We start from the raw sequence: 27,868 nt of genomic DNA on the forward strand, positions 1-27,868 counted from the left end.
ATTATGTACGTCTCTTGCTAGCCACTTTGACTGGTTTGAGTCCAGTTTTTATTTTCAGTTTGATAAGAAGAAGCATCTTAGCATTTCAAATTAGCAATGCGCAAAGCAGCCGCTCAATGATTTGTTTGTAAATATATACGTCACACCAAACTGAGCCCATCTTGACTCTTTTAGAATTTATTGAATCGCTTCCACTATTGTGACACATTGCGTGGAGCTGTCAGCCCGGAGGCTTTGTGCCAAATACTGTTTGTGCAAGTCCCAAAAATTCATACGTCTCGCCACGTTTGATTTCCGCTCTCCATCTTGTTCATTTCACTCCCTCTTCAAACATCTTTCACTATTACAAGCCCTGCTTGCATCTCTTTCTGCTTGCAACACGTACGCCCCATCTCATCCCCACGCTCGGCGGGTAGCGAGGAAGGTGATTTATGGCGCGCCTCTGTTGGCTACAAATGGAATGTTTTATTCAGAAGTTAGAAGGAACTTGCTGCCTCTTCGACTGCTCTCCAGAGCCTTACTGTAAAGCACATGCATGCATTCATACATGCACACACACACACACACAAATGCTTGCAAGCTATTTTTGAGACACCTAAGTGATATATCCCTAATCGAAGAGAACTGGACATGGTGAACATTGACAGGGAAGGAAATTTACAGTCGTTAAAGTGCGTTTTTACGTCAAGGTCACCCCTTTGGGCTGATGCTTGTCAGGTTGAGTGTGTGTGTGTGTGTGGGTGCACAGTAAATAATGCAGCAAGATTACTGTGAATATTCATCAGCTGTGAGCCAGTGACAGTTACCCATGTATCTGTCACTCAAAGCTTCAGGTGGGCTCTGTTTGATGAATAGCACACACGCACACACACCTGCATAGAAAGTATTTCTCTTCTTACTTAACTGCTCAATGGCCACGCTGGAAAAATTGAATAAGAAAGAAATCATGCATTTGGGGATTGAACCTTGCATGCCTATTGTAACAGAAAAAAACTGCAGGAAGCAACTTTTTGATGCCCTACATATTCTTTACTGTATATTTCAGTTAAGGCCAGTACAGTATATTTGAATTATAAATTAATATAAAGAAACTTGAAAGTAAAAACAGCATTCATACTTATGAACCGACCGATCAATATGGCAATGCTAAGCTAACGTCCATGCTAACAAAGTCAAGATGGCCGCCACCTTCACGAGTTCTTCACCCTGTTCTCGTCTCCTGTTAAGTCTGTTCACGATCATATTTACGCGCCGATGTTTCCCAAAGTGTGTCTAAGTTGTCACTTTATCCAAACAGCAGACGACTCGCTGGGCGTTGCTGTTTCCACTGATTTATTCCTCTCATCCATCACTTAAGTGTCAGGACATGAGCGGGACGTATGGCCGCTGGTCTCTTCTGTCTTTATGACGTGCACTTAAGGCTCTGGAGGCTCAGCTCCAAATGCTCACGCTTTAATTGAAGCACGGGTTCTGCTCGAGAGACAGATGCACCGCTATAAAATGAATTATCCTTGACCCGAGTGTGATACCACCTGACATTAATTGCTCGTGCGCAGGGACGCTCACGCCAACTTGTTACGCAAACAGACACGTACACGTACTTGTCGGAGAAACTAATAATAACTCTTTGCAAAGTATTCGCCAATGTTTTTTTTTAGCTGTGACAGCAAAGCTTAGACACAATATAAAAACATCCAAAAGCATATATTCTTTATCCTCTACAAAAAAAACGGTTCTTTGTGTTATGTACGTCTAAATTATACTGCCCCCTAGTGGCCAAAGCGTGCACACCAGAAAGTAGCTCACCGTCAATTTAAATACCAGTTGGCAAACTTTCCAACTCTTCCTACCTTGTGAGGATGTTTTTAATCTAACCTTCATCCACTCCATCGCCTGCTCATGCCTTGTGCTAAATGATCATATTTTTATTAACGTGCATTTCTTTTCCCCCTGAAGGGCAGAGTTATTGTTTAAAAGGCGCAACGGGACCACGTTAATACTTTCAGGGTTCCCCGACGCTCGATAATGTCACGCTTCCCCGAAATAATGGCCGAGAATGTTTTTAACAAAAGATAATTGGATGTAACGGAAAAGTGGAGCTATGGGAGCCTTGGCCTCGTCTTTATATTCTATTCTTGACCTCTGGTGGAGTTGACTATTTTTGTACGGTCTGACAAAAGACTTTTTTTTTTTCTTTCTTTCTTCCCTCCACCTGTCCTTGAATGTCTTTGCGATTTGTCTCCACGTATTCTTTCATGGCCAATAGCTCAGGAATGATATTGTGTCTCCTCAGCATTGTTACACCTTCTCCTCCATTACTGATGCATCTGGTTAAAGTGTCGCCACGGGCAATATGGCGCTCACACAATCCGGCTACTACTACCGCTGACTACTTCTTAGCGCAGGCAATTGCAGCACTGTGGTTATTACGCAATAGGGAGAAGGCGTGCGACTCATTATCTGCAATCATTGGTGCGGCACCGAATAATTAAAGAGTAAGTGGGAGATGAAGCACATGCATGGATTTCATAGAAATGTCAACTGGGGAAACAAAAGATTTAAATCATTTTGGAAAATGTTTTTTTCCTCGAAAAAAAGATCATGTAAGGGGAAAATGAAAATGAGTTATCACACTAGAGATGAGAGAAAAGCAAATTCAATCAAAAGTGACAAAGCTTTTTTCCTTCTTTTTTTTTTAAATAACCAAAAACAAGAATCTCAGTCATACCTCTGCTGTCAGTGTCAGTCAAAAATAAAATAAATATAAATAAAATAAATATATAATAAATAATAATATATGGTAATAATAAAATATAGATATTTTTAAGCTTTTACAAAAATATAATAAATAATAATATCTAGTATCTAGTTTTTTTTTTTTAATAACCAAAGAATCTCAGTCATACCTCTGCTGATAAGTCAAAAATAAAATAAATATAAATAAAATAAATATACAATAAATAATAATATATAGCAATAATAAAATATAGATATTTTAAGCTTTTACAAAAATATAATAAATAATAATATATAGTAAGATTAAAATATATCTTTTTTTTTTTCCTCCGAGGGGCAAACTCATTTGCATTGCCCGCAGTCTGCATTGGGCCCACCGAAGCCTTTATTACTCAACATCCATCTACCACTGCGGGTTTAAGATAGCACTTTTTGGATTAGAGGCAGAGCAAAAGTATTGATATCTTTTGGATTTATCAGCGAGTACCATGCAGAAAGATAATGAGGAGTTGAACCAGGAGAAACAAGAGTTTCATCTCGCTCTTCCTCCCAGGATGCCATTGTCATGCCCGCACGCTCGCGGCTACGTCGGACAGGCGTGACGGCTTGTTTATGGCCAGATTAATTGCCTTTACGGCCTTGTTTCTCCCTGTAAATGGCGCCGCTGGCCTTTAATGAACACCCGCGCCGCCCGCACGCACACCTCCCTCTCCTTCCTGGCCTTCCCGCCGCTGCTTCACGTGCAACGTTCGGCGCATGACCCTGCACAGGTGACTGACTACATTTTCCGCGTTTGTGTGTGCGTGCGTGCGTGTGTGTGCGTGTGCACGCTTCGACTTTTTAAGAGGCCCAGCACCGCTGCTGAGTGGTTCCACCCGAGTGCCACCGGCAGACCCGACTGTGACTTTAATCATTTCCCGCTGAGCCGAGGAGAGTCACGCCGAGCTTTGGCTAGCATTTAGCAGCAGGCTCAGGACATGAGCCTTCGGAAGTATTTGAAAAGGGAAAGAGAGAGTATTTGGTTTTAGTCGGAAAGCAAAATATGCCCCCCGGACGATTGGATTTCACAATTCTTCTCAGACAATTCAATCGGAGAAATTGAATACAATTATTTTATATACTTCCCAGTAAAGCAGTATTTTCTTTTTTTTGTGCCTAATGTGCCATTTGAGCTCTGAAGTTTCCCCACCGCTGTGCTAAGACATTGAAATCAAATCACCCTCACTCTTTCTTAGTTTGTCACGTTCCTATGACTCGTTCTGGTCTTCTTTCTCCGCCATTCATCAGCCCTCCTCTTTTTTTCCACGCCGCTCTACTTCATTAAGCCTGAAACAGAGCTCTCGGTCCAATGCTAATGGACAGTCTCCTTAACTGGGAGTTGAAGCGCGGGGCCATGATTCTTTATACAAGCGCGCATCCGTGTGGATCCGCAACCTTGTAAACAACCGGGCCCCCTTTATTTGTCACTTGTGTGGCGGCTATTAGACCGCCCAAGCGCCAAGTCATGATGGGCTTGTACTTAGCGTACCTTTAAAGGGATATACCGCCCGGCTCCGACATTACGTTTAGTAGTCACGGGGGCGCCGTGCACGCTGCGAAAGCTCCACCGGTGGAGGTAAAACGGAACCTCCAAAGTCGAATCCCCCTAAAGTCATTTTTGGTGTGATGTCACATGACCTTGGATGCAAACCCATGCTTGATTTGCGGTTTGGCTTTTTGTGACAAGGGGTGATTTTTTTTCCAATTGAATCCAAGCACAATAAAAATAAATAAAAATAATGAATAATAATTTAAATAATAACATTTTAATTTCAATAAAAAATAAAATAATACGTCAAAATGATACATAAAAATATGACGTAAAAATAATGAAAAATAAATAGTAAAATCAAAGTCACTGCAAAGTGCTCCATTCTTTGAAAGAAGTTTGATAACTTTTTTCTCCCCCACTATGAATAATACACCCTGGGCAGTCCGAAAGTGACACATCGTTTGAATACACTTTAGATAACATCAGCAAAATTTGTTTGGCCGCAAAATAAAAAAGCCCCAAATTGGATCATATCAGCCAAACTAAAAGACCCCGAGGGACTCCATAGTCCTTAGTCTGCACGTCTTTTATAACCGACCCCGCCGCTGCCTTTACAATCTTATTAAGCAACAATGCCGATGTCTACATTTGACCATAATGCCTAATAAAACACATTTTATAGTTGCATGCATTTACTTTCAGCTCTTCAGCATATATATGTATCTATTCCCCCACCCAACTGCCCACCACTCAATAGTACAGTTGTGAGTTGTTGCTGGGCCGCGACTATTGAGCGGCGTTGTAAAAGCGGCTGCTTTATTGTGTGTTTGTTCTGGCATATTAACAGCCGCCTTTACAGCTCTCTGATTACGACCCACCGGGGGAAGCTGCAAGTGCTAACGACATACAAAAAAAGAAAAAAGTTGCGTGTGTTTCTCCGGTATCATCTGGGATAAAAATATGCTGATTGGAACATTTTTCACTGCATTTTCTACGCAACGCACGTGGACTCGCTCAGCAGCTGGGTCGTAGTTTAATATCTCCATCAGATGATCGCCGCAGTTGCCTTGACAACTAGCATATGTATGACTTAAATATGCATTTACATTTGGCTGACACTCAGCTGATGTCAACTTGGCAGCATACATACATCAATGGCGTTTTATAATTATGGTGCATTTTATTAACATTTTTTTTTTTTTTTTTAGTATCATGATGTCATATGTACGGGTGTAGATAGTTTATGAGAGACTTGCTTGAAGCAATTTCCAAGACTAAATGTCGCCTCCATAATTGGCCAATTAAAACTACATTTGCTAGCGGCGATTTTGCAGATGGACGGATGCATTAATTGGTGAATGGATGATTAAATTTATCTTGATTGATGTCTGATTGGATGGTCGATATTTTTGTTTGTGGCGTTTCAAAAATGATTCGAACAAGTGGAAGAGAAATTTGCCATTTGCAAATTCAACCAGTGCAAATTCATCCAAAGTTGGATAAATCACTTTGTGTCTTCTCAGATCATTTATTTTCTCCAAAATCCAAAAATTGCTGGTTTTTTTTTTGCCTGCTCGCACAAAGCCAAAGTGTGGCCAGGGTCGACGACAGATAAGACAACCTGTCTATCAGCGCCACACACAAACACATATCGGAGCCCACTGACAGACTTTGAGGCCCCGTGGCAGAAAAGAGCCGAGCGGATGCGAAGGCGGAGATGGCAGCGATGGCTGGAACCGGGCACCCCCCGGGACCCTACCTCGAACCTCTTTGCAACATGCCTGCATGTATGTGTGGAGGGCATGAAAGGCAAAGATTTATTTTTTTTGCAGGGCAGATGGTGCGATGCTGTGTGAAACCAGTTAGGTTAGCATCAGTGGAAGAGCGGCTTTGTGACAGATTTTTGGCTGCGAGGCGACTGGACCCACTGCCGGCCTCAAGGTCGAAGCCGTAATTATGCCGGATTACCTGGTGATGGTCCAAATGGCCCCGAGTAATTCACGACGTTTGGCCGCCATTGTTGATGTTGTTAATTGCTTTTGTTGTTGTTCTTTTCTGATGTGAAGTTTGGGTGATATTTTTTTTTTCTTCTCGACTTCATATAGTGTATAGGGCAGCGGGTTCAAAGTACTTGCCGCGCTCGATAAACAGTTGTTTGGTTTTGGGCTTCTCCCATCAGGGGTTTTAGAGCAGCTGTTGTTGTCTCTGAGGTTGATGTTAGTCGCTGTAGTCTACTTGGTCATTAAAAAGGAACTTTAATGTATTCTGTTAATGTTCAAGACAACTTTTGACCACATTTTCATAGTTTAAAAATGATGATTCTTTATTTGGCATATTTTTTATGTTTTATAAAATGCTTGGACAAAGTATTTTTTTAAACATATCACAGTTTGTCTGTACAAAATAATTTTTACTTTATTCTTTACTTCTCTCTCTATCATATTTCGAAATAGATTGTTGAAATAATCTCAACAATGAGTCACTGTGATGTTTTTATTGACAACCAAAAGTAATGACCACCAAAATAAAAGTGCAATTTTTTATATAATCACATATAAACCATTTGCTATTATTGATAAACACATTTTCTAGATGGAATTTTTTTTATTTTTGTGCTCTAGACTAACGCAAACCAATAATTTTGTATAAAAATATAATAAAATATATAAACTAAATTATTTTCCAGTACGTCATAATGGATTTGAGTCTCACAACCACAACAAGTGTGCTAGTTTTTGAATTGGTCAATCAAAAACAATTTAAGAAAAAAAATCAAAATCATAACGTTCTGCTCTTTGTTCGCCAAACAAATTGAAGGCAAATCGATTTTTCTTTCTTAGCAGAATTTCAAAACATACAAGCTGGTTTCATATTCCCATCAAGTAACATCTGGCCGGCCATCATTTTTAATATTCAACTGCATCTGTTTGAAAATGCTCCATTTTGCTCGGCACACATTGAATACTTTTAAACAGCTTTTTTTTTATAGGGATTTGAGACCGTGACAATTGAAGCAATACACGAGCTTCCAACAAAAAAACTGCTTTTCTTTTGTGTTTTTGTTTTTTAATAAGAGTGAGGGAGATGAGAAAATTTCCCGCTTTTTACTGCAACTGGAGGAGAAGGACTTTGCAATTATATGGTCATTGCCTTAAACCTCTTAAAAGCCACGGCCGACGTAATGGCCTCTTTGCATGTCGTTTTTGAACTTTTGCTTCACTGCTCTTTGCCAGCTTTGACTTCAAGTGCAGTAAAAATAGAACGCATACGTCATTGAGTTGCATCGATTCACCTTTAAAGAGGTTTTTTTTTTTTTGGGTGGGCAGCAGTTTGAATTCATTAATTTAGGTTGTCTATACTAAAAAAAAAAAAAAAGTGGGCAGCCCGAGTGTGTGTTTTTGTGTGTGTATCGCGAAACTAATTGCTTTCATCAGGCAAACAAACACAGCTGGCCAATGTGCTGCGGCGCTGGATGGCGACCCGAGCCCGTGCTGGCTCGGGTTTTGTTGCCAGCGTCTCCCGTCGGGAAGCTCATCAAGTATTGACGAGCGGAGCCAAGTGGGGCAAAAAAAAAAGTGGAAAACTCTAAACTGAAAATGAGCTCAACTTGAAGATGACTGTGTTTTTACAGACGGCTGAGACATTTGTCTTCTCTCTTTGTCTGTCATTCTGCTCCCCTCGGCTGAGTTAAGGGACATTAGGAGGAGCGGCACAGCTATTTAAATCACCGGCGCGTGTGGGTCCGAAGGTGCAACGGACTGATTTACACTCCGAATACGGGCCGAGATGAAGGCCATTTGCCGGGGGGGTCATTTCTCTTGTTTCTTCGTTTCTCGGGCCGGACGGCTGGCCTTGGTTCAATTTCATTTCTTCTTGGGCCTAAAGACTTGTTCTGATACCTTCGCACGTGCTTCATTAAAAACCGGCAACAAGGAAAGTCCAAAGTGTTCAACGGTCTGACCGATACTAATACACCGATACCAATTTAGCAGCTGGAGAAATAAAAGTCGAGGCAGGTGGAGCGAGAAGTGTCAGTCAAATGTCAGGAATGACGAGTTGTTTTTCTGAGCAGTGTCATATTTGACGTGTTTGAGAAGGATTTGTGTTTCGTGTTTTTCATCATCACTCTCACTGCTGTCCATTTTTTTTTTTTTTTTTTCCAATTGGCAAGGACCATCGCAATTCAACTATTTGCGTCAAATTGTGAGATTTATTGATCCTAATAGAAGAAAAGCGCGATGGTATGGAAACGTATTATTTTTTTTTATTATCTTATCATAGAAAATAGGATAAGCAGACACGGCTCTAAAGATTCTATTATGAGGAAAGAGTAACGTACGACACGGACAATAGCGGGTGGCCGTAAAAATAACCCACGGCACCGCAAAGTCAATATAAAAACAATAAGCAGTATAAAAAGTGAAGAGATCGTATTAGCTTTGCCGGCAAAGTGCAAATTAAAAAATATATAGTCTACAAAGGGCGGCTATTAACTCTTAATATTTTTTTGTTTGTTCCTTTTTAGCTTCAGGACAGTGTCCTCTTGGGTCATAGAATGGATTATAATTTTTTTTTTAGTTTGATGGGCAGTAACATAGGCCCCACCCTTTCATAAATTTCAGTAATCCTCCAAAGTGCCACAAGATGGCGCTAATGCGCTAGCTGAATAGGAAAGTAGAAAGCATTGTATTAAATGGTTTTCTGGGCTTTTTTTTTTAAATTATTTATGACAAACTATGAAAAGAGGCCGTTTTAAATATTTTATTTTTTATATTTTATTAATATATACATTTTTTAAAATTTACTCAAGCCATTCCCACGTTTACAAATAAATTCTGTTGTCATCCGCTGAGTAAAAATAGAAGCAGCACACTGGGGCCATTATTTGAGGAATTATATGCGCGTGCGACTTTGTGTTTTGTTGCGGAAATGCCACATTTCTCGTGTCGTCATTTCGCACCTGCACTGGCAAGCTTCTATTCATGGCTCACTTGCAGCTGCAGGTCCTTGAAATGAATGCGCTGCCATCAGGCAGCATATGAAAGCGCAATAGCTGCTTCGCTTTTGACCTTTCACCTTCACTCTGGCTGCTATGCGCTTTTATTTCACACCGGTCTCAAATTCTCGTACTGTAGCTGCAGTTCGCCAGTGACAAAAACTGTTCGATTTTTTAATTTTCTATTTAGGAGCATCTTTTCCATTTACCCGCCATCCAATCTGTCGGCTTTTGCATCCGCTCACACCGAGGTGAATCGAATGAGGTGTGTTAGCGTGTTAGCGCTATCTCCTCTCTTCTTGTTTACGTTCGTCAGAGTTCAAGGTCTCTCCTCCGTCAGAATTGCTCTTCTCCCGCCGTCCCAGTTCCTTTCCCTACAATCCGCACGACTCGACCATAAATCCAGCAACACGCGTGCCAACACACACGTACGCACACACACACACGCGTATTCACCCAACAATCAATACGAGCCTGCTTGGCACTGCCAAAGTCCAAAATGACTATCGATTTTCTGTCAGCATTGCCTCTAAATTATGCAAGTGTTTAGTTTATGAGATGTTACTTTTTTGGGGTGGAGAGGGGTCGACGGGGGGTTTCACTCGAGAGGGTCCACGTTGGCACAGGTGCGGAAAGACACAGGTGTGCGGATTTACGCCGTGTCGGACCGCAGCCTCTCGTCCAAAATGGCAAGCGCGCTAACGTTTCCTTTCCATCCGAAGTCATTACACGACGTGGAGCGCTGCAGATATTGAAATCGATGCTATGGAGTCGCTCTAAATTGTCCTGCTGAAGTCAGGCTTTTCCTTAAGTGGCGAATATTGCGCCTGTGATATCGGCGCTAGGATTTTCTGTTTGGCAAGCACACACTCACAGCCGCGCTTGGTCGATTCACAGGCGCAAAACAAATGAGACACTAGAAACAAAAATAGCGGAAAATGATTGTCTTATTCACACGGATTGCTTGTATTGTCTGTCTATCTGTCTATCTGTCTGTCTGTCTGTCTATCTATCTATCTATCTATCTATCTATCTATCTATCTATCTATCTATCTATCTATCTATCTATCTATCTATCTATCTGTCTGTCTGTCTGTCTGTCTGTCTGTCTGTCTGTCTGTCTGTCTGTCTGTCTCTGTCTTTCCTTCTTAATTTCCTTCTTTCTTTCCTTCCTTCTTTCCTTCCTCCCTTCCTTCCTTCTCTCCTTCCTTCCTCCCTCCCTTCCTTCCTTCCTTCCTTTTTTTCCTTCCTTCCCACCAACTTTCTATTTTTCTCTTTCTCTCTCGCTATATCGTATTTCTAGCATGATGTGACTAGGTATCTGTGGCTATCGTCTGGCTTTCATGGCCTCTCTCTCACTCTGAATTGCTCACACGCACACCAACGTATAAGGAAATGGACTGACACATACATTTCCTAGCCCCTTGCTCAAAGCTTATCTCGGTAAACACTTAACCCCTTAACACTCGCCTTAGAGTAAACCGCATAGTTCTGTTTCACACACAGACACACATCTGTGAACAACTTGTGCATCTCTTCAGATATTTTTAGACTCGTTGACGCTCCTTTCCCTGTTGATCTGTTTTCAATCCTTTCCGCTTTGCCACATATTCCCACACGGCACATTTGAAAGCGCCGCGTGTCTGACTGAAGACGTCTGACGGAGACCGCTGCACTTAAAACAAGAGCGACAGCTGCGTTTTCGGGGCGAGGCCGAGAGAAAGGCAGAAGAAGGCTTTGTTCGAGAGAAACAAAGCCACAGCGACACCGACGAGATCATAGAAAAAGGTTCGAATCTCCGGCTGGAGATTCATCCTCGTTGGTTTATCCTCGGGTTTGCTCTTTTCATCAGACAGCCGCACTTAAAGAGTAAAAACAGCACATTGACGCCGTCATTGATCACTAATCACGCCGCTTGATTCGATCTAATGAGCGACTTGTTCCTTGTGGGAGGCCACGTAATGAGAAAAGCAGCACTGGCTTGCACCCAATAGCCAAAATAATCCCCCGACTTTCAATTTGAGGAAATGAGGGGACATTAGGGGTTCTGGTTAGCGGAATAATCATTAATGCTCCGGTTGAAATATCGCTGCTGCTAATGAATAAGGGATGAAGTCACCGTTTGGTTTCTTCTCGTGCTTGGAGTTTGCATTGGTTGTGATTCCAAGTGGTGCAGGTGGACCTTGATTTGTTCGAATATTGCACAGAAGGCAATTTGTCAGTATTAAACTTGCATTAGATATTTGGAGCCACTGCACAAAGTTGCTTTGATTATTTTGTGTTATTTAAATGTTTACAGCTTAAATCCATCCATCCATTTTCCCAACCGCTTTGTCCCCACTGGAGCCTATCCCAGCCTATCCCATCCCAAGAAATTTGAGCAGTTTTTTAATTTTCAAGGTTGAATTTCTTTTTATATTTTTGATTTTTTAAAATATGTTTTCAATCTATTATTAAGAACTCGTACAAACTCCCATAAATTATTTCAAATATATTCTCTCATTACTGCTTTACAAAAACACATTTTCTAATGATGCATTGCAGATTTCTTAAAACCTCAACCCAATATTGTACAATTTCTGGCTCATTTTAAAAACGCAACTAATGCACTATAATCTTTGTGAAGGCAGGTGTACCTAATGTTGTGCCCCCCCCGCCCCCTCCCCAATATGCACTCGACTGTTCAGACATTATCTCAAAAATAGGTATGAAATACCGAATAAGCACAACTTGCACCATCTGTCTCTGATCGTCTTGACGGGCTCGTCTTCCTCCTCCAGTAATGGCGCACGGTTCCCGTTAATGTGAAAGCGCGCAGGGGCAACGGTGCGCTCGAGCCGCTCGTCTGGCGGCCTCGCTTGAACCCCCTTTGGCTCGTCGAGGAAGAACCGCTCCACTTAAACTTTGTTGCTCCCTCGTAATTGAATTAGTCTGCTCAATTATGTCGAGGCAGCCTTGTCCTCATTAGGACGGGAGCCGAATGGGAGTGGAGGGAGGGAAGGGACGAGAGAGCCAAGCCAGACGAGGTAGTGAGACGGTGAAAGTTATTTTGGTGACTACCTCATTGTCTAGATTTTTTAAAAATGATCAGGAAAACAATCAATTTTTTTGCGTGTCACGCAGGAGCAGCTTAAGAGTCTCCAGAGTGGCTTCAAGCAAACAAATGGCGGCGGCTTCCAGCTGCAGACGTGAGTGGACGGCGCCCAACGATATCAAAAAATTAAAAAAGCACTTTGTATCATTTGTTGTGTTTCAACTTTTGTCTTCTTCTCCCCCAGCGAGGATCTGCTGGTGGACCAAGACGACAACATCAACATGAACGTGCCGCCCGTTGAGACCAAAGTTTTGATGTGAGTGTTTTTAAAACGTCGCTGTGAAAAAAAAACTTTTAACGACAACGCTTAAAACTTTCTTACCGTGATTTACTCAAGGCCAGACGACATAAAGCTGACAAGTTGACGGATGATTTTGGAAGAGATAAAAAAAAAAAAAAAAACTTTTGCAAGCCCAGGTGACACGAATAGGTGGCGATGTGGATTTAGTGGAGGGAAAATTGCACTTTCTTAGCTGTGCTTGTGTTTGTGTTTAGTATCCAACGCGCCTGGCGTGACTTCCTCCAGAGACAAGAAGCGGACAAGAGGAGCCCCTCCCCGTCCTCGTTGTCTTCGTCGGACAAGATGAGCATGTCCATCAGCATGGCCACCCTCTCTGATGGCATCACCCCGGTGAGTCGTCCGTTGCTGCTGGCGGCATTCGTTCGTGAAGAAGCATCTTTTCATCTGGCTTTGTGTTAAATCCTTTATGATTGATTACTTTTGGATTGAATTATGGAGAAACAGCTATTTGATTCTACTACAACCACAAAGACTAATAAAAAATAAAAAAATGTAAGAAAATAATAAAAAACAATAATGTAAATAAATAGTTAAAAAATAATAATACTGATCATATAATAATAATGATAATAGTGATAATTATTTTCGAAATATTGAATGAAAATTAAAGATTTAGTTATGTACCAAAAAAGTGCTCTTAAAAGTTGTTGGCAAGTGCTTGAATTGGAAAGATGAAGAAGATACATCCTGAATTTTGGAGTGAGTGTTGAATTTCATGAAGAAGATAATTACTTCTGGATGTGCTGGTGCACGTTTTGGGATGCTTGCCAAGATGCTGTGCTGGTGAAAGTTGACTTCTGTGCTCCCCTTCCTGTCCAGAAGGTGGCAGTATATCTTAGCTACCCCCCCCCCCCCCCCCCCCCCCACATACACTGACTAAAAAGTGTGTTCACTCCCCACCTAATCTCCGAGACACCAGTCGACAGGCAGGTTAAGTCTCGCCGATGTCTTATTTTCCATCTTAAGGCGCCACTTGTCCGCTGTGTCACTCCAAAGTAAAGCCGAGTAGGACGATTAGATTTGGATCGAGTGGATAAAAAAAGAGGTCAGGTAGTCGAGTGCCGAGACGTGACTGTGAAAAGCGTTCATTCGCTTTCTCGTGATGATTAAGTCATCTGTCATTTTTGGATAAATGCTTAGCTCATCACAAACGTACACACCTATAAATATCGACTGAGCATCCGTGACCCCCCAAACACACACGCACGGTCATATTTTCCCCGAGACACAGCAACGATGTGGTCTCCGTCTCTAACGTGATTGCATGTGTAACCTTTGAACCTCCAGCATTTGTCTTTGTGTGTGTATAGAGAAAAACAATTGAAGCACACGTTGTACTCATGCAATTTTTAGGCGGGATAAAACACGCGTGACAAACGAACTCCAAAAAGCCCACCCATCGCCATGGCGATGCTCTACCGTCTTTTGTTTATTATCGATCCTCGCGCTCCATAGCAACGAGTTGAAGTGGGCAGAAATGATAGCTTTCATTAAGCTAGCCGAACAAAACTCTCAATTTTATGCGCCGTTATGAATCAACTGTCAGGATTTTATTGTTTCATAATATTGTACGGGCGCATCAACCCGCACACATGGCAATCAAGTGTCAACACACAAACATGTCAACTTGTGATGACAATTTGAGGCGGTGGCTGCGATGGGTGCGTGTTTATAATTACTCGTCAATCAGTCTAGTTTGTTTGGGGTCACTAAATTACGACATTAACTGGAACGGCCAGGCCAGTTGAACTGCTTCCGTGGCATTTTAGCGGTGGGAGCTGTCCACTTCTGTGGTGCTGATTTGCGGTGCGGGAGCGGATTATGACCGCTAGAGGGCGATGTGGTGCTATAATTACTTCAGCACTGACTCCATGAAGTCGGAGCGTGCTTTATATGGATTTTGATCACTCTCCATTCTTTTCGTGATTTATTTGTTGTGGCAACATTTAACATGATTATGCCACATTTGAGCATGCATGACATTTAACATGATTTTTTCCATGTTTATCTCGTTATGAATTTTATTAACAATTGCAATAAGTGCATTCCTCTGTTTATTTTAACCTTATAGGTTATGGTCTGTCCATTGCAGTCCTCATCTTCCTTTTGCTTGTGCCTATGAAAGTCTGGTAGCAGAGATAAGATAGGTTTGGTAAAGTTTGGTGAATTTCAAGAAGCTGGGAGTTGAAAAGGGGAGAGTGGGAGACGTTTATTTAGTCTTTTAAAGGTAGCACATGTGCACAAAGCGGTGACTTCCTCCTCCGAGATTGTTGTTTAGCCGCCTTTTGCTTCTAAAGGTTAGCTTCAGAGCTGTCCCGGAATAACCCACCACCATTTTTTTTTTCTCTGGCTCATCAGTACACAAAGCTTTTAGAACCTCAGGAGATTACCGAGCCACCGGGTAGCTGCAAGTATTTAACTCTCTAAAAAGCTTCCTTTTTGTGTTCACTGCACATGCTGTCATTGCTATGGATGGAGGGATGCGGTTAAGGTCACGCATTGTGTCAGCGCTGCAGAATGGTTATTACACTAAAGGCTCAGCATTATCACGCTATGAATGACTTTAGCCCTCAGGCTCACCTCTCTTGGGTTTACTGTAATGAAGCCTGCCGTGTCGCTCATATATAAATTTATATATATATATATGTGTGCGTGTGTGTGAGCATTAGCTATTATATTAACATTAGCATATATATTTTTAAATGTATATATGTATATACATTAGCATTAGCATGATTACTGTATATGTAAATAATGCCTGTAGTGAGTCTTCTTAATTTATGCAGGTGTACCTAATATTGTGGTGAATGCACGCACATGCAAATCACTACAGCGCCACCTGCCAAGCTATGAGCGAGCATGCATATTCGGCAGCCCGCTTCATTTTCACTTTGATGATATTTGGTAATCATGCAAATTGCATCTACCCGGTCCGCCTTCGGAATTGAATGCTCACCTCCCACTCGTCGCTTTTTACGATCCTGTTACAGTAATACCACATACAATGGTAGGACGATTTAAGGATTCTTGTCAAATTACTTTACCGACGACTCACGGAGGCGGACGCTCACTGGTTTAATCTTAATCTCTTTTTTTTCTTCCTGACTGCAAATTGATTGACAAGACAGCCGACATGCTTTTTCTGCTGCTTCTTATTCCTCGGGAGAGGGCCGGACGGGCAGATTTCAAGCTTTAATGGACGTAATCCCTCTGTTGTAATCTCTCACCTAGATATAAAGTTGTGCCAGATGCTAGTTTCTTCTAGCGGCGGCAGACTGCGGTGACTCGCCGGCGTGAACGTTATTGATGGACAAAATCATTAGTGACCTTTTCCCTCGCCGGCTGAAGATGCGCTGCGCAATTTCAGCCCTCTTGTGAACGTAACCCGCCGCACTCGCTGAAAGCTTGAATGAGCTCGCGGAGTGACATTTGTGTGACTCCTTGGATTAGATGTGATAGTCGTGGACGTTCAAACCACCCCAACCTGACCTCACCCCCCCCCTCCATGTGTTATATAAGATTGAATGGGAGGCCACCTGACATCAAAATGGCCACAGATGACATCTAATACAATCTATTTCGCTTGCAGATGACAACATTTCGAAACATTTAACATTTACCTATGTGATTGTTGATCGGAATCGGAATCGAACAACCCCAATTTCCATATTCTCAATTCAACCTCTATTGATTGTATGGGTGACATTTTAGTTAATATTTTTAACATTCTCAAAACTCATAACTCATAACTCATAAGTGTACATAAACCCTTCCATGAATGCTGATATAGACTTTATGCATTATCAAACTTGAGGTTTTTTTTTGCTAAAGTGAAAATAATCAATAGTGCATATCATACTGGGGGCAGGAACTCGTCTAGTCGAGATAGTCTACTGTTCACCCTGAGGAAAAATGTTTTAAAAAAATTAGATGGATGTCAGTTATCTCATGTTGTAATACCAATAGAATCCACTGGGGGTCACTGTTCTGCTTTTGTGTAGAGTCGCTGACAGCCTGCTACAGGGAGGAGTTCCAGATCCAGTAAAGCTGCACAGCAAAAAGGATTGTCATCCCTCTCTGGGGGGGTGATGCTCTTTTTTTGTTTATGGGACACTATCAGAACACAATCGTTTTGAGTCCGACACATTCTTGCTGTTTTTCTTTCCTCGATAATATGGTCAAATGAAGCGTTTTTAAGAGCCTTGTGTCAAGACGATTTTCTCTCACATCAGCACCACAACGGGGTGCCTCTTTCAAAGAGAATACGCTTTTATCATCATTTTGCCGACTATAAAAGGCCACAATTTGGTCTTTCATCCCTTCTCCTTCAGCCTTTTTAATTCCGTGCATCGGCAATTAAATATGAAAGTGTTTCTGGGTGACGTCAGACTGTTCGCTGGCTCTGATGTGCACGTTCCACAGCGGCGGCCCATTATCCCGCTCATCCCGCCGTCACCGGCCAACAAGGCCATAATCGAGCATTATGTCCAATTTGGGAGACTGCGGACATAAAAAGCAACAGATTGATGCCGTAAAAATTCATCCCGGGTCTGAGATCTATTGATTGGGGTCTCGCACAGTTAATCAAGGCAATATTGGCCACATTGTGCAAAGTGTCTGAGTTTTATGTGAGGTCTTGTTTGCTCAAAGTCTGAATTTTTTTTATTTTTTTTATTTTTACGATGATTATTCTGTGCTGCTCTCCGTGGTAATCGGATTACAAAAAAGAGGAATAAGCGATTGAGCATCAATTGGAATCTGATTGGTTGATTTAGAACAACAACCCCATGGCAAAGTAGGGGGGGTGTTCACACTTATGCAACCACAATCCTTAATTTTTTTTGCTTGTTTGTATTTCTCTTGTTTATAGGTCACATCAATAGTGGTCTCTTTTTTTTTGTCTTGCAAAAACCTGACCTTTGAACAGGGGTGTGTAGACTTTTTTTATGCACAATACCTGTGTGTATTTACAATCCATACAAACCTGGCGCTGTTGGTCTTGATGATGTAAGGTGTGCTTGAAATCAGAAGAAAACAAATCATAACCTCCCGGAGTTTCTTGTGATAGCGACAGCTGCCTTTCACTTCATTCGCTCGGCGTTATGCAACTCAAACAATCCGGCTGCTTATTCAAGCCCACTGCCAGTGCACAGTGACTGCCTTTTAAATAATATGGATGTGTGTGTGTGTGTGTGTGTGTGTGTGTGTGTGTGTGTGTGTGTGTGTGTGTGTGTGTGTGTGTGTGTGTGTGTGTGTGTGTGTGTGTGTCTAAAAGAGAGTGCTCCGCCACTCGTAACCATCTAAGCTGTGATTTGTATTAAAATGGTGAACTAGGGAGAAGATACTTTTTTGTTTCTTGCTTTATCGGTTTGGCATTTAGAGTGGAGGATTCCCACGAGGACGAAGAGAGAGCAAGGGAGGAAGCCTATTGAACAAAAAGGAGATAAAAAGAGAAGAGAGAGAGAGAGAGAGAGAGAGAGAGAGAGAGAGAGAGAGAGAGAGAGAGAGAGAGAGAGAGAGAGAGAGAGAGAGAGAGAGAGAGAGAGAGAGAGAGAGAGAGAGAGAGAGAGAGAGAGAGAGAGAGAGAGAGGGGCCATCCTCCATCCCGCTGAGTGATTGGCTCTCCAGGGAGAAATAAACTGATTTGTGATTAATGAAAAGATGGAGAAGAGCTTTCCTCTTTTTTTTTTTCTTTTTTTTACCACTCCTGCTTTCAATTCTCTTCTGCCGGTCTAACTCTTTTGCCCAGAAAATCCATCACCGTAATGATGTCATGTGTAGGAGATGATGAGGGAGCTGATTAAAAAGTTCACTAATAAAAGAAACTGTACTGTATTGTCACTCATTGGCTGGATACAAATAAGGTGAAGTCTTCTTAGTGTGTGTCCCTGCTGTTTGTATTATACTGCCCCCAGGTGGCCAAGTCATACATAACAAAAGGAGCAGTATTGAAATGAAGCAAAAAAAAAAAAAAAAAAAGAGGCCGCAATTGTTTTTTTTTTCCTAAAGTAAAACATAAACATTTGGGGGGGGGATTTTTGGAGGGAGCTGGAACAGATTAATGACATACAATTCATTTGAAAGGAGATTGATGATTTGAGATATGAACACCTTGACCAGCTCTTTTTTGTTTTACGTCTTTCAACAGTAGATTTGATTCAGACTCACTGTCTGATTTAGTTTTGTACACTCGGCGGGGTGATTTTCTGAGTCTTCTTCCTTCTCAACCCACAAACGCAATATTATAGACTGACCACGTACGTGTTTCGAGGAATTACTCTTCGATCTCTGAGTTTAATCACAGCATTTCAGTTGGCAGAGTTCAAATCGGGATAATTACTTGGGGAGTTTCATAAATGCTTGTATCTGAATATATATAGAGAGATGCAGCAAGCGCTGACTTTCTGTTCTCGGCAGAACATCAAAGACGTTGCCAATGGGCCCCTTGGCACACATTCTGTTTGGATGTTCATAGGAGGGCCTGTAGAGAATTTTTCGGAAGGCAGCGGGTTCACACCTGAGATCTTTGCAGACAATGTCGTTTTTCTGGATTCGTCATAATGTGACTTGATTTACGGAGGTCAGTGGAGTTTTTTTGGTTTGTTTTGTGAACTCATTACAACTTCCTTTGTAATAGTGGACAAGTCTTTAGTGGACAAGACATTTTCTAGTGTGGCTTTAATAAGTGTAGCTTTTGTAATAAATGCGATGGAGCTTCCTTTTTGTCCTACTTTTTGTTTTATTAATTCATTGTGTCCTTCCATGTACTCTTGGGATTTTATTATGCTAATTGTGTACATATGGTGTGTTATTGTGATTCTTCATCCTGTCAAAGGTCTTTATTTATGTGGTGTGGGTACAACATATTGCTTGCGTCCTCATTTTTTTAAAAGTGTGTTAATAGGAGTTATTTTTTAATAAATTTTTGTTCACTATTTAAAAAAAATGGGGGGGGGGGGGGTTAAAGTACTATTAGATTTATTGCTTTAATGCCCAAACTGAAAATTGTCCATATAAAATGAAAATATTTTATTCACCCTTGTATAATGTTCAGTTTTAATCATTTAAAGTCCAAAAATATTGATTGACAAACTAATGAGTGCCATGTTTTTATTCATCACAAAATATGTCAAATAATGTTACATCACCATATAATTCAGGTTTTTAAAATGTATTAATCACGCAAGGTCAGTTTTTATTCCTTCTTTGTTATTCAGAGGAGATATTAACCAGATGAGCATCATCTTTAATTATCATACTTGATAAATAGTTTATTTGCTGGAGAAGGTGTGCGGGTGCTCTGCATTGTCTGTGCATGTGTGCCCAAGCTGTTTCGCCCCACAGCGTGGTTAAATATTTCATCAGATGATTTCTTCCTCTCTGCAGCAGACAGCTGCTAAGCTGCTGAAAACGACCCAAGTGTCTCAGACACAGTAAATATATTCAATTTATACATCTATCATAGTTTGTTTCTGGATATTTGTACAGTATTGAATGGTAGTATGTATTGGTGATATGATCGCTTTCTTATCAACTTTTATGATTCTGACCTGATGCAGACAAATGTTTGAATAGCAATCAGAAATATAATCGCATTCGTAGCGATGAAATGTGTTTCTTCCAAATTTTTGTCTGAGGACTGAAAATAATGTTTTATAATGTTTAATAATGTTCTATTTGAGTTAAGCGCGCTTAGCTAGTTGGAACACAAGATGGCCGCCAGTGGCTTGTTCATAAGCAGTTCAGATTCTTATATAATCATGTAAATAAAGTCCCAATGATCGTCACACACACAGTTAGTAAACATCCTAATGATTTGAAAAATATTGGACCTTTTATCGGCCAAGGAAATTGCTTCGTGGTTGGAGCACAGTTAGCAATTCGTAAAATATGCTTTTATTCGTAACGCAACAAACTTAGAACATGTTGTTTTGCTTTAAATCCTACTAAATAATGTTGACGCGTGCAAATGTTGAATACAATCGTGTCATGCTGAAATATGATGATGATAATGATAGTAATGATCATGACAATGCAATATATTTGCAGGAAGTCATTTCTTTCTCACACATTATTAACATTCATAATATATGAAGCAGGGACAGTGCTCGGGAGGAATATTAAGGAGTCGAGGTCAAACCTACCCTTATTTGTCATATTTAGCCGTGGTGTTCGAACGCATCGACATTAGCCGTAGCCTGTGTACGGTTCCCGAATGTGTTAAGAACTCGCTGGCCTGTGCTTCCATATGCACGCCTGGCCGCGCTGGCTTTGACTTACCGCTCGATGATCTAATTCCCTTTCCAACAAGACATGTTTCTTTGCTCCCGGGACACGTTGTTCACTCTGTACAGCGCACCACTGCTCGCTCTGCAATATTTAAAAGCTGCCAGCGGTGTACGCTTCACAATGCCGCTCGGACTTGGATGGGAAAGCGGCTGGCAATGTGTCCTGAATAACTGATCTGATGAGTGATTTGATCAAATATTCCAGTCATTTGCTTTGCTGTGACAAACATATTGATTTTTTTGTCCTTTAAGGTGCTAGTATATCAGTGTCACAGTAAAATGCAATAGGGAGTGATTGAATGATTAAATGCAAATTTTATAAAAGTTAAATACAACTGAACTGTCTCTAACATGTACGGTGCTAAATGCTAGTGAGTATGAGTGGATCATAAAATGAATAGATGGATGAATAAATAATAAATTTAGAACCACTATGCACAACTTCATCATTTATTTGGGTAATACTTTCATATACCACTAGAGGGAACCTGCGTACCATTTCTTTTTGAGAATCACTGAGTCATGATGAAGTCAAGGTATGATTGGCTACCCTAAAGCTCTATGATATAGTCATCCAAAAAGCTTTATTTTTATTCCACCTCGCCGTGTATCCGTTGCATAATATGTCACAAAGTCAAAGGTCGTTGTCCCTAACCCATCCATCATATATCCCTAACAGCATGACACTCACTGCACAAATTATTATTCTCCATAAACACCAGTTGCATGACATGAGTTCTTGTATGCAACCACTTGCCTATAAGCATGGTAACGGGCACCGCATTGTAATGCCTATTAAAATATTCATGTGCCTCACAGGTACTGTACGTATGTGTGACTGTTTACCTACGAAGCACCAATGCATGCATGTTAGCCTGACACACTGCAGGTGGTTCATTTCACAGTTCCATCTTGGCGAGAGAGGCAAAAGAAACCATTTTGTAGTGTTTGTGTGTATATATATGAAAAAAGAAAAACATATGTATATATTTATTTATTTATTCCATAGCTTAATGGAAATCCTAGTCGTGTTTCTTGTATGCTGTCATGTGGCGGAACAAAGTGTGGCATCCCCAAAGATTGCCCGTCACACGCTTTAAGTTTCAGAGCATGTCCATCTCCTAGTATTTATGCAACTTAATTACATCTGAGAAGTAGCGAGGCTGTCTTGCATATTCCAGCTCCATTTATCACGAAGACAACATTTCCGGCTCTTCCCCCCCTCTCCTCCTGTTTAAATATGAATATGCCGGCTGCGTTTGTCATACTGAGGCTGTCAGTTCAATGGGCGCCTTTAATTACACGCTATCTAATATCTGCCCCGCCGTCCAAAGCCCCCCGGCCACCTTTCTGTAGGAAATGAGTCAAATGGGCTCATTTTTCATTAAATAAGAGCAACGGTGACCTTAAAGTAGAGCTGTGGACAATACGAGCCGGGTCCAATCGTGTCTTCATTTGTTCGTCTCGGAGTTTATCATTCGCTTAGATGCAACGGCACACTGCGATCTGATGGAAATGAAAGTGACCACCAACCAGACATGCGCCAAACAGAGACTTATTTATTAAACCAAAGTGCCAATCTAAAAACTAAGCGCACATTTGATATACAAATCTGGCTCTACTTTAAATAGAGATTTGGATACAGATGGTGCAGCAGCACATGTAGACAGACAGTCACAATACTTAGTCATGTTTTTTTTTTTTTTTTTTAATTGTCTGTAGGCTGGAATGAATTAGCGCCTTGTCCATTCATTTCAACGGGAATGAAACTCGTATCTCACGGCACCACTGTGCAGTAAATATAGTTCCAGTCATCAGTTTGAGGGAAGCATTAGTCTGTTGTAAATGATGCAGCAAGCCACAAATTGGGGTAACGGCGTCTATGAGAGGCGTCGCCACTGTTTGAGGAATGACGTTATTATCCGTCAGTGTCGCCTTACAAGCCTCATTGCTTATTCTCATCAAGGTTCATGAAATCCGGAAAGCCTTTTAATTTGTATCCATTCATTCAAAGCCAATTTCCATAATTCTTGTCCTCATTAGTTGAGCTGAAGTTTACGCCATCTGAATTTGGGAGAGAGGCGGAGCATAACCTGGATTGGCTGTCTGCCAATCCCTGTTTTATTTGTAAATATTATTTTTTTCTTGTGTGAGTTAATTAGCTAACAACCGCCACAAGTTGAATCTTCCGCACGCCGAGTCGGACAGGTTGCTCCGTGCGTAAACAAACAGGTCAAGAGGACAATGACATCGTCCTTGACCTCAATGAAACGCATTGATTTAAGCGTCCCTGTGGACATGCCATGGGAGGAAGAGGAGAAAAGATTTATGAGGTCTTCCTCCCTCCAAGGTAATCTACTTTTAAGTGCAGTGAAAGATGCAAAGAAGTGCTTCCCTCGGGGATGCACCGCATTCTTATTTCTGCTACAATATTTTATATTCAGCCCCTCTGGTTCTGTTTTGGGCTTTTCTTTTTTTTACCATCATGTTCACTTAATGTCCCCCCCCTGCAATTGTTTTGTGACTTCAGTGCAAAAATTGTGAAAGATTTCGTGCCATGTTGTTCCTTACATGAGGATGAAATAATGACAGAAGTCCTCATCAAGGGCTTTCATATGAGTTATGAGTCGATGGTGTTGGTTGTAAATTGATTTGTGACCTCGTTGCTAGTCAAATTTGTCCTCGGGCGCAAAATGACATCAACATAAAAAAAACAACACTATATCAGTGTGTGACGGTCTCGGCTTGATTTGAGATTTTTTTTGTGTGATTGCGCATAGCTTATTTTTTGCACTTGGGAAAATAATGTGTTTCAATTTATAGTCAATTGATCTGCAGGTTGGGGGGGAGGAGCTAAGTTTAGCCTGGGTTGTTTGTCTCAAGCAAAAAATGTGCGTACTGAAATGCCAGTTATATAATCATAAAATGTGCTAAGTGAGGCCAGAACCTTTTTTTCACTCCTTCTTCCTGGCTTGACCGCTTTTTAAATGTCTACCTTTGAATCATAAGCAGGCAGCTCTCCAGAGTCTTTTTTTTTTTTTTCCGCCTCAAGGGAATCTTTTAACCACTGCGCTGTAGTCAGTTTTCCGCGACTCCTTATCGACTGCCTTTCACTTGTTGAGTGTTATCACGATTTAAGAAGATTCCGGATTATCAAACTCGTGAGGGAAAATTGATGACTCTTTGAGAGAGGGGGGGGGGGGGTCGTTTTTTTCTCGTATAACAGACCGAAATTTAATATCAGAGGCGGGGCTTCATGTCAGCCGGTTAATAAAAGGCCTTTGTTTGTTTGTTCAAGAAAAGAGGCAGAGCGGAAGACGCCAGGCTAATTACGGCCGATTGTTCAGACGAGCGTCATCGTAATCGATTGATAAGGCAGTCAATTAATCGACGGCAGATTAATATGTTTTAACCACTAATGACTCTTTGCATGAATTCCCTCACTTTGCAATACAAGGAAAGCATACTTTGGATTTTGTGACACCATTTGTTTAATTTCCTGGAAATTCAGGTGATCGAAAAAAAAAAATTGCAAATAATCAAAGAAATGAAACAAAGCCTTTCTGAAGCAGAAAATGTAATACAGGCATGAAGGATTTATTATTTATATTATTTCCTCAACCAAAGAAAAGCAATTTTGTTTTTACTGTCATTTTTCCAGCACAATGAATTGCTTTTTTTTTTTTTTTTTTGAGAAAGCAGAAGAAAAGTTTTAATCCTTATGACTACAGACAGAAAATAATTGAGTCTGGAAGGATCTCACACACACATGCACACACTAACCAACTTTGTGTTGACAGACAGAAAACACTCCAGCATATTTGCAAGGTAAAATAAATACTGGCGACCAATCTTGGGTTTATCTCATTGCGTCTCGCCCAAAGAGATGGACGGTTTCTTTTAGTGTCACAGACATCCGTTGCTTGGTAGCGACTATTTTTATGCACTATATTGCACTCTACAGAAGGCTACTTGTGATCTAATGAAGCATGACACACTGCTTCTTTATTTAGGTAGCTACATTACAGAGCGTACCATTTAAAAAGCAGTGAAGCTTGCGGAAAAATAAATGCAAAGAAAAAAAATATCGTAGCTGTGAGACATTGGATTTGCCATTTACATTCTCGGGTTCATCTCGCAAAATAAGGATTTGACAGTAGTTGTAAATGAATAAAAGTGAATATCTCAATCCCGGAGACGATTATGTAAAGTCATGGCAAACGGATGATTTTTATTCCCCGCCATACTGTCACAACAGTTTAGAAAGTACGTCCCCGGTAATGGATAGTCTGAAAGTGTCGTTTGTCTTGAAAGTGTCTCCAAGTCTATTTTAGAGGTTTCTTGTATTTATGCAGGCAGACAGATAACAATTTTTTTTTCCATTTTTATCATCCTGGAAAGTAGCAGCCCAGGTTAAAGATGACAAGCGGGTTGCTCGTCCGACTCGCGTTGACTTCAAAACGGCACGCCGAGATGATCACGTTGCAGTCTGTAAAGTATCAGGACAGTCGTGTAAAACTCATAAAACAACTAAAAGCAATGAAAACAGTCGTGGAGCTTTCTATCAGTTTGTCCATCTGTTTGTTAGTTAGCTGGAGACTTCCTAGTTCATGGAGGATGACGAACAGATGCTTAGGCGGGTTGGACTGTTCAAACGGTGAATAAACATTTCTGCAATTTCTAGCTGGCCAAAATGTCATTTCGTAAACTCGTTAAGTGTTGGAGTCTCCAACCCCCATGACAACCAGTCTTCATTCATTAAGATTGCATCCAAGTCCAACGGAGCTCCAGCACTCATGTGTCATTTGCTCTGATGGACACCCGCGCGGGGGAACCACGGCGAGGAGACACTTTCCTCCCTGTCTGTCCTTGTCAGGCTCTCTGTTTGCCAAAGCGTGCATGACTCTACGTGCCTGTCCCTCCGGCGCTCAAGGGCACAGAGTGGAGATAATTACTTTCTTTCCGTGGGAGGGGGTAAAAAAAAAAATTCAATATCTACCAAAGGGGTTGTGAAAACGGCTACGTGGTTCGCAAGAGTCGTGGTGATGTGTCTTTGAGCAGTGGAGCATTAATTATAGAAATAATCATCAAAATAAAGGAACAGGGATGGGAGGGGGCACAAATAAACAGTTGAAAGTATCATTGAGGCCACCTGGACCAGGTCCTGAGTTCAGGGTCCTGCTCAAGGACGTGGTTCGCCAGAGTCATGCTGATGTGTCTTTGAGCAATGGAGCAGTAATTATAGAAATGATCATCAAAATACAGGAACAGGAATGGGAGGAGGCACAAGTAAACGGTTCAAAGGGTCATTGAGGCCACCTGGACCCGGTTCAGGGTCCTGCTGAAGGACGTGGCTTGCAAGAGTCATGCAGATGTGTCTTTGAGTAATGTAGCATTAATTATAGAAATGATGACCAAAACACAGGAACAGGAACAGGTAAATGGTTCAAAGTGTCATTCTAGGCCACCTGGACCCGGTCCTGAGTTCAGGGTCCTGCTCAAGGACGCCTAAGCATAACAATGTCTTTCCATTTGGATCTTATTGATGCCCTCCAGCATCATAACCGCCTCGCTTTGCCTACACAAATCATCATGTGTTCCACGCGTGTCGAGCTATGCCGGGCACAATTACGTAAAGTCGATTAGAGGCGGAATAAGTCAGGTTAATATCTTATAGAACGGCAGCAGCAATAAATTAGCAGCCGCATTGAATTACTATTACAGCGAGCTGGCTTTTAAGTTGAATAGATCACATATCAACGAGGTTTCATTCACGAGCCCAAGTTGGTTTTTATTATCGAGTCGGAATCGTTTTTCATGCTTCGATTTCAAGGCCCCACTCACAAAACTAGCTGTAAACATAAAAGTCAGCCTTAAAGCAGAAGGTTATTTAAGGCAATATGAAGCGCTTTGGCGCCAAGTTATGCTCTTTTATCTGCCCGTTTTATACTTTTCAAACTCTAGAGGCAAATCCGTACACTCCAATGAGGTGATAAATGTCACAGTAAATTAATTTATTAGCATTTAGCCATCCCACAATATTTGAAATCGACTTTTTGTGCCCAGTTTGGCTCTTTTAGTTCATCAGGCCTTTAAAATATTCTTGGATTTTGTTGGTGACCATCGGTGTCACATGACTCCCACTTTGAGAGGCACTTATTAAGGATGCCTGCAAGTTTACTGATGTGAATGAAATGGTAATTGGCCATTTTTCCCGTAGCTGCGCATACATGACAGGAAATAAGAAGAAAAACGATAAAGGCTCGCCGGTGACAAAAATGGAGAAAATTAAAGCGGCAAGAATGAATAGAGAGAAGGTCTGTGCAGAAGAGGGGAACAGCATCATTATGTTTGCGCTTTCCCTTTCGCTCTCGCGGACATTCATTCTCCTTCTTCCAATTAAGCGCCCCCGCAAGAAGGACCTCTGTAGACACGAGGGAAGCACTCAGCTAAGACCAGCCTCCCAATGTCTCCCACAAGTCCAGTTTTGCCACGAGCAGCGTCGTCGTTACGTCTGAAAAGAAGTCAGATGACGAAGGTCTGACGGGAGGCCGCATCCTTTTCAACGCGTTCAAACGAGCTCCCCGAGAGGGAAGCGGACGTTGTGGATTTATAGCGTGGCGTTTTATGCGCCGGACCAAATGGCGCAATCAGGCCCTTGCTCCTCTTCGGCCTTTGCGTACATATCCTCAGAGACGTATTCACCTCGTACGGTATATTGTTGCAATAACAGCGAAGCCTCCCTTTCCGTCTTGTTCTTGTAACATGAGAGCCTCCCTCTATGTACACAATTTGAGAAATAAAAATGGACGCCGGCAGAAGAAAACAAAAGGTCGCCTGACTTGGAACTTCAGCTCATTTATTTTTAAAATTATACATTATACTTATTTTTTAAATTTTATATATATATATATATATATAT

At 41.4% G+C, this 27,868-nt stretch overlaps 1 protein-coding gene across 1 annotated transcript in view; it reads left to right on the plus strand.

Moving 5' to 3' along the window:
- Window positions 1-27,868, plus strand: part of schip1 (schwannomin interacting protein 1) — a 123,766-nt gene that overhangs the window by 30,046 nt on the left and 65,852 nt on the right. The window contains exons 6-8 of the mRNA XM_085916163.1: window positions 12,387-12,451; window positions 12,542-12,613; window positions 12,853-12,988. Of these exons, the coding sequence (XP_085772289.1) occupies window positions 12,387-12,451; window positions 12,542-12,613; window positions 12,853-12,988 (273 nt within the window). The remainder of the gene's footprint in view (window positions 1-12,386; window positions 12,452-12,541; window positions 12,614-12,852; window positions 12,989-27,868) is intronic.

The sequence above is a fragment of the Syngnathus leptorhynchus genome, chromosome 7 (assembly GCF_054491065.1).
Source record: "Syngnathus leptorhynchus isolate UIUO chromosome 7, UIUO_Slep, whole genome shotgun sequence".
NCBI classification, from domain to species: domain Eukaryota; kingdom Metazoa; phylum Chordata; class Actinopteri; order Syngnathiformes; family Syngnathidae; genus Syngnathus; species Syngnathus leptorhynchus.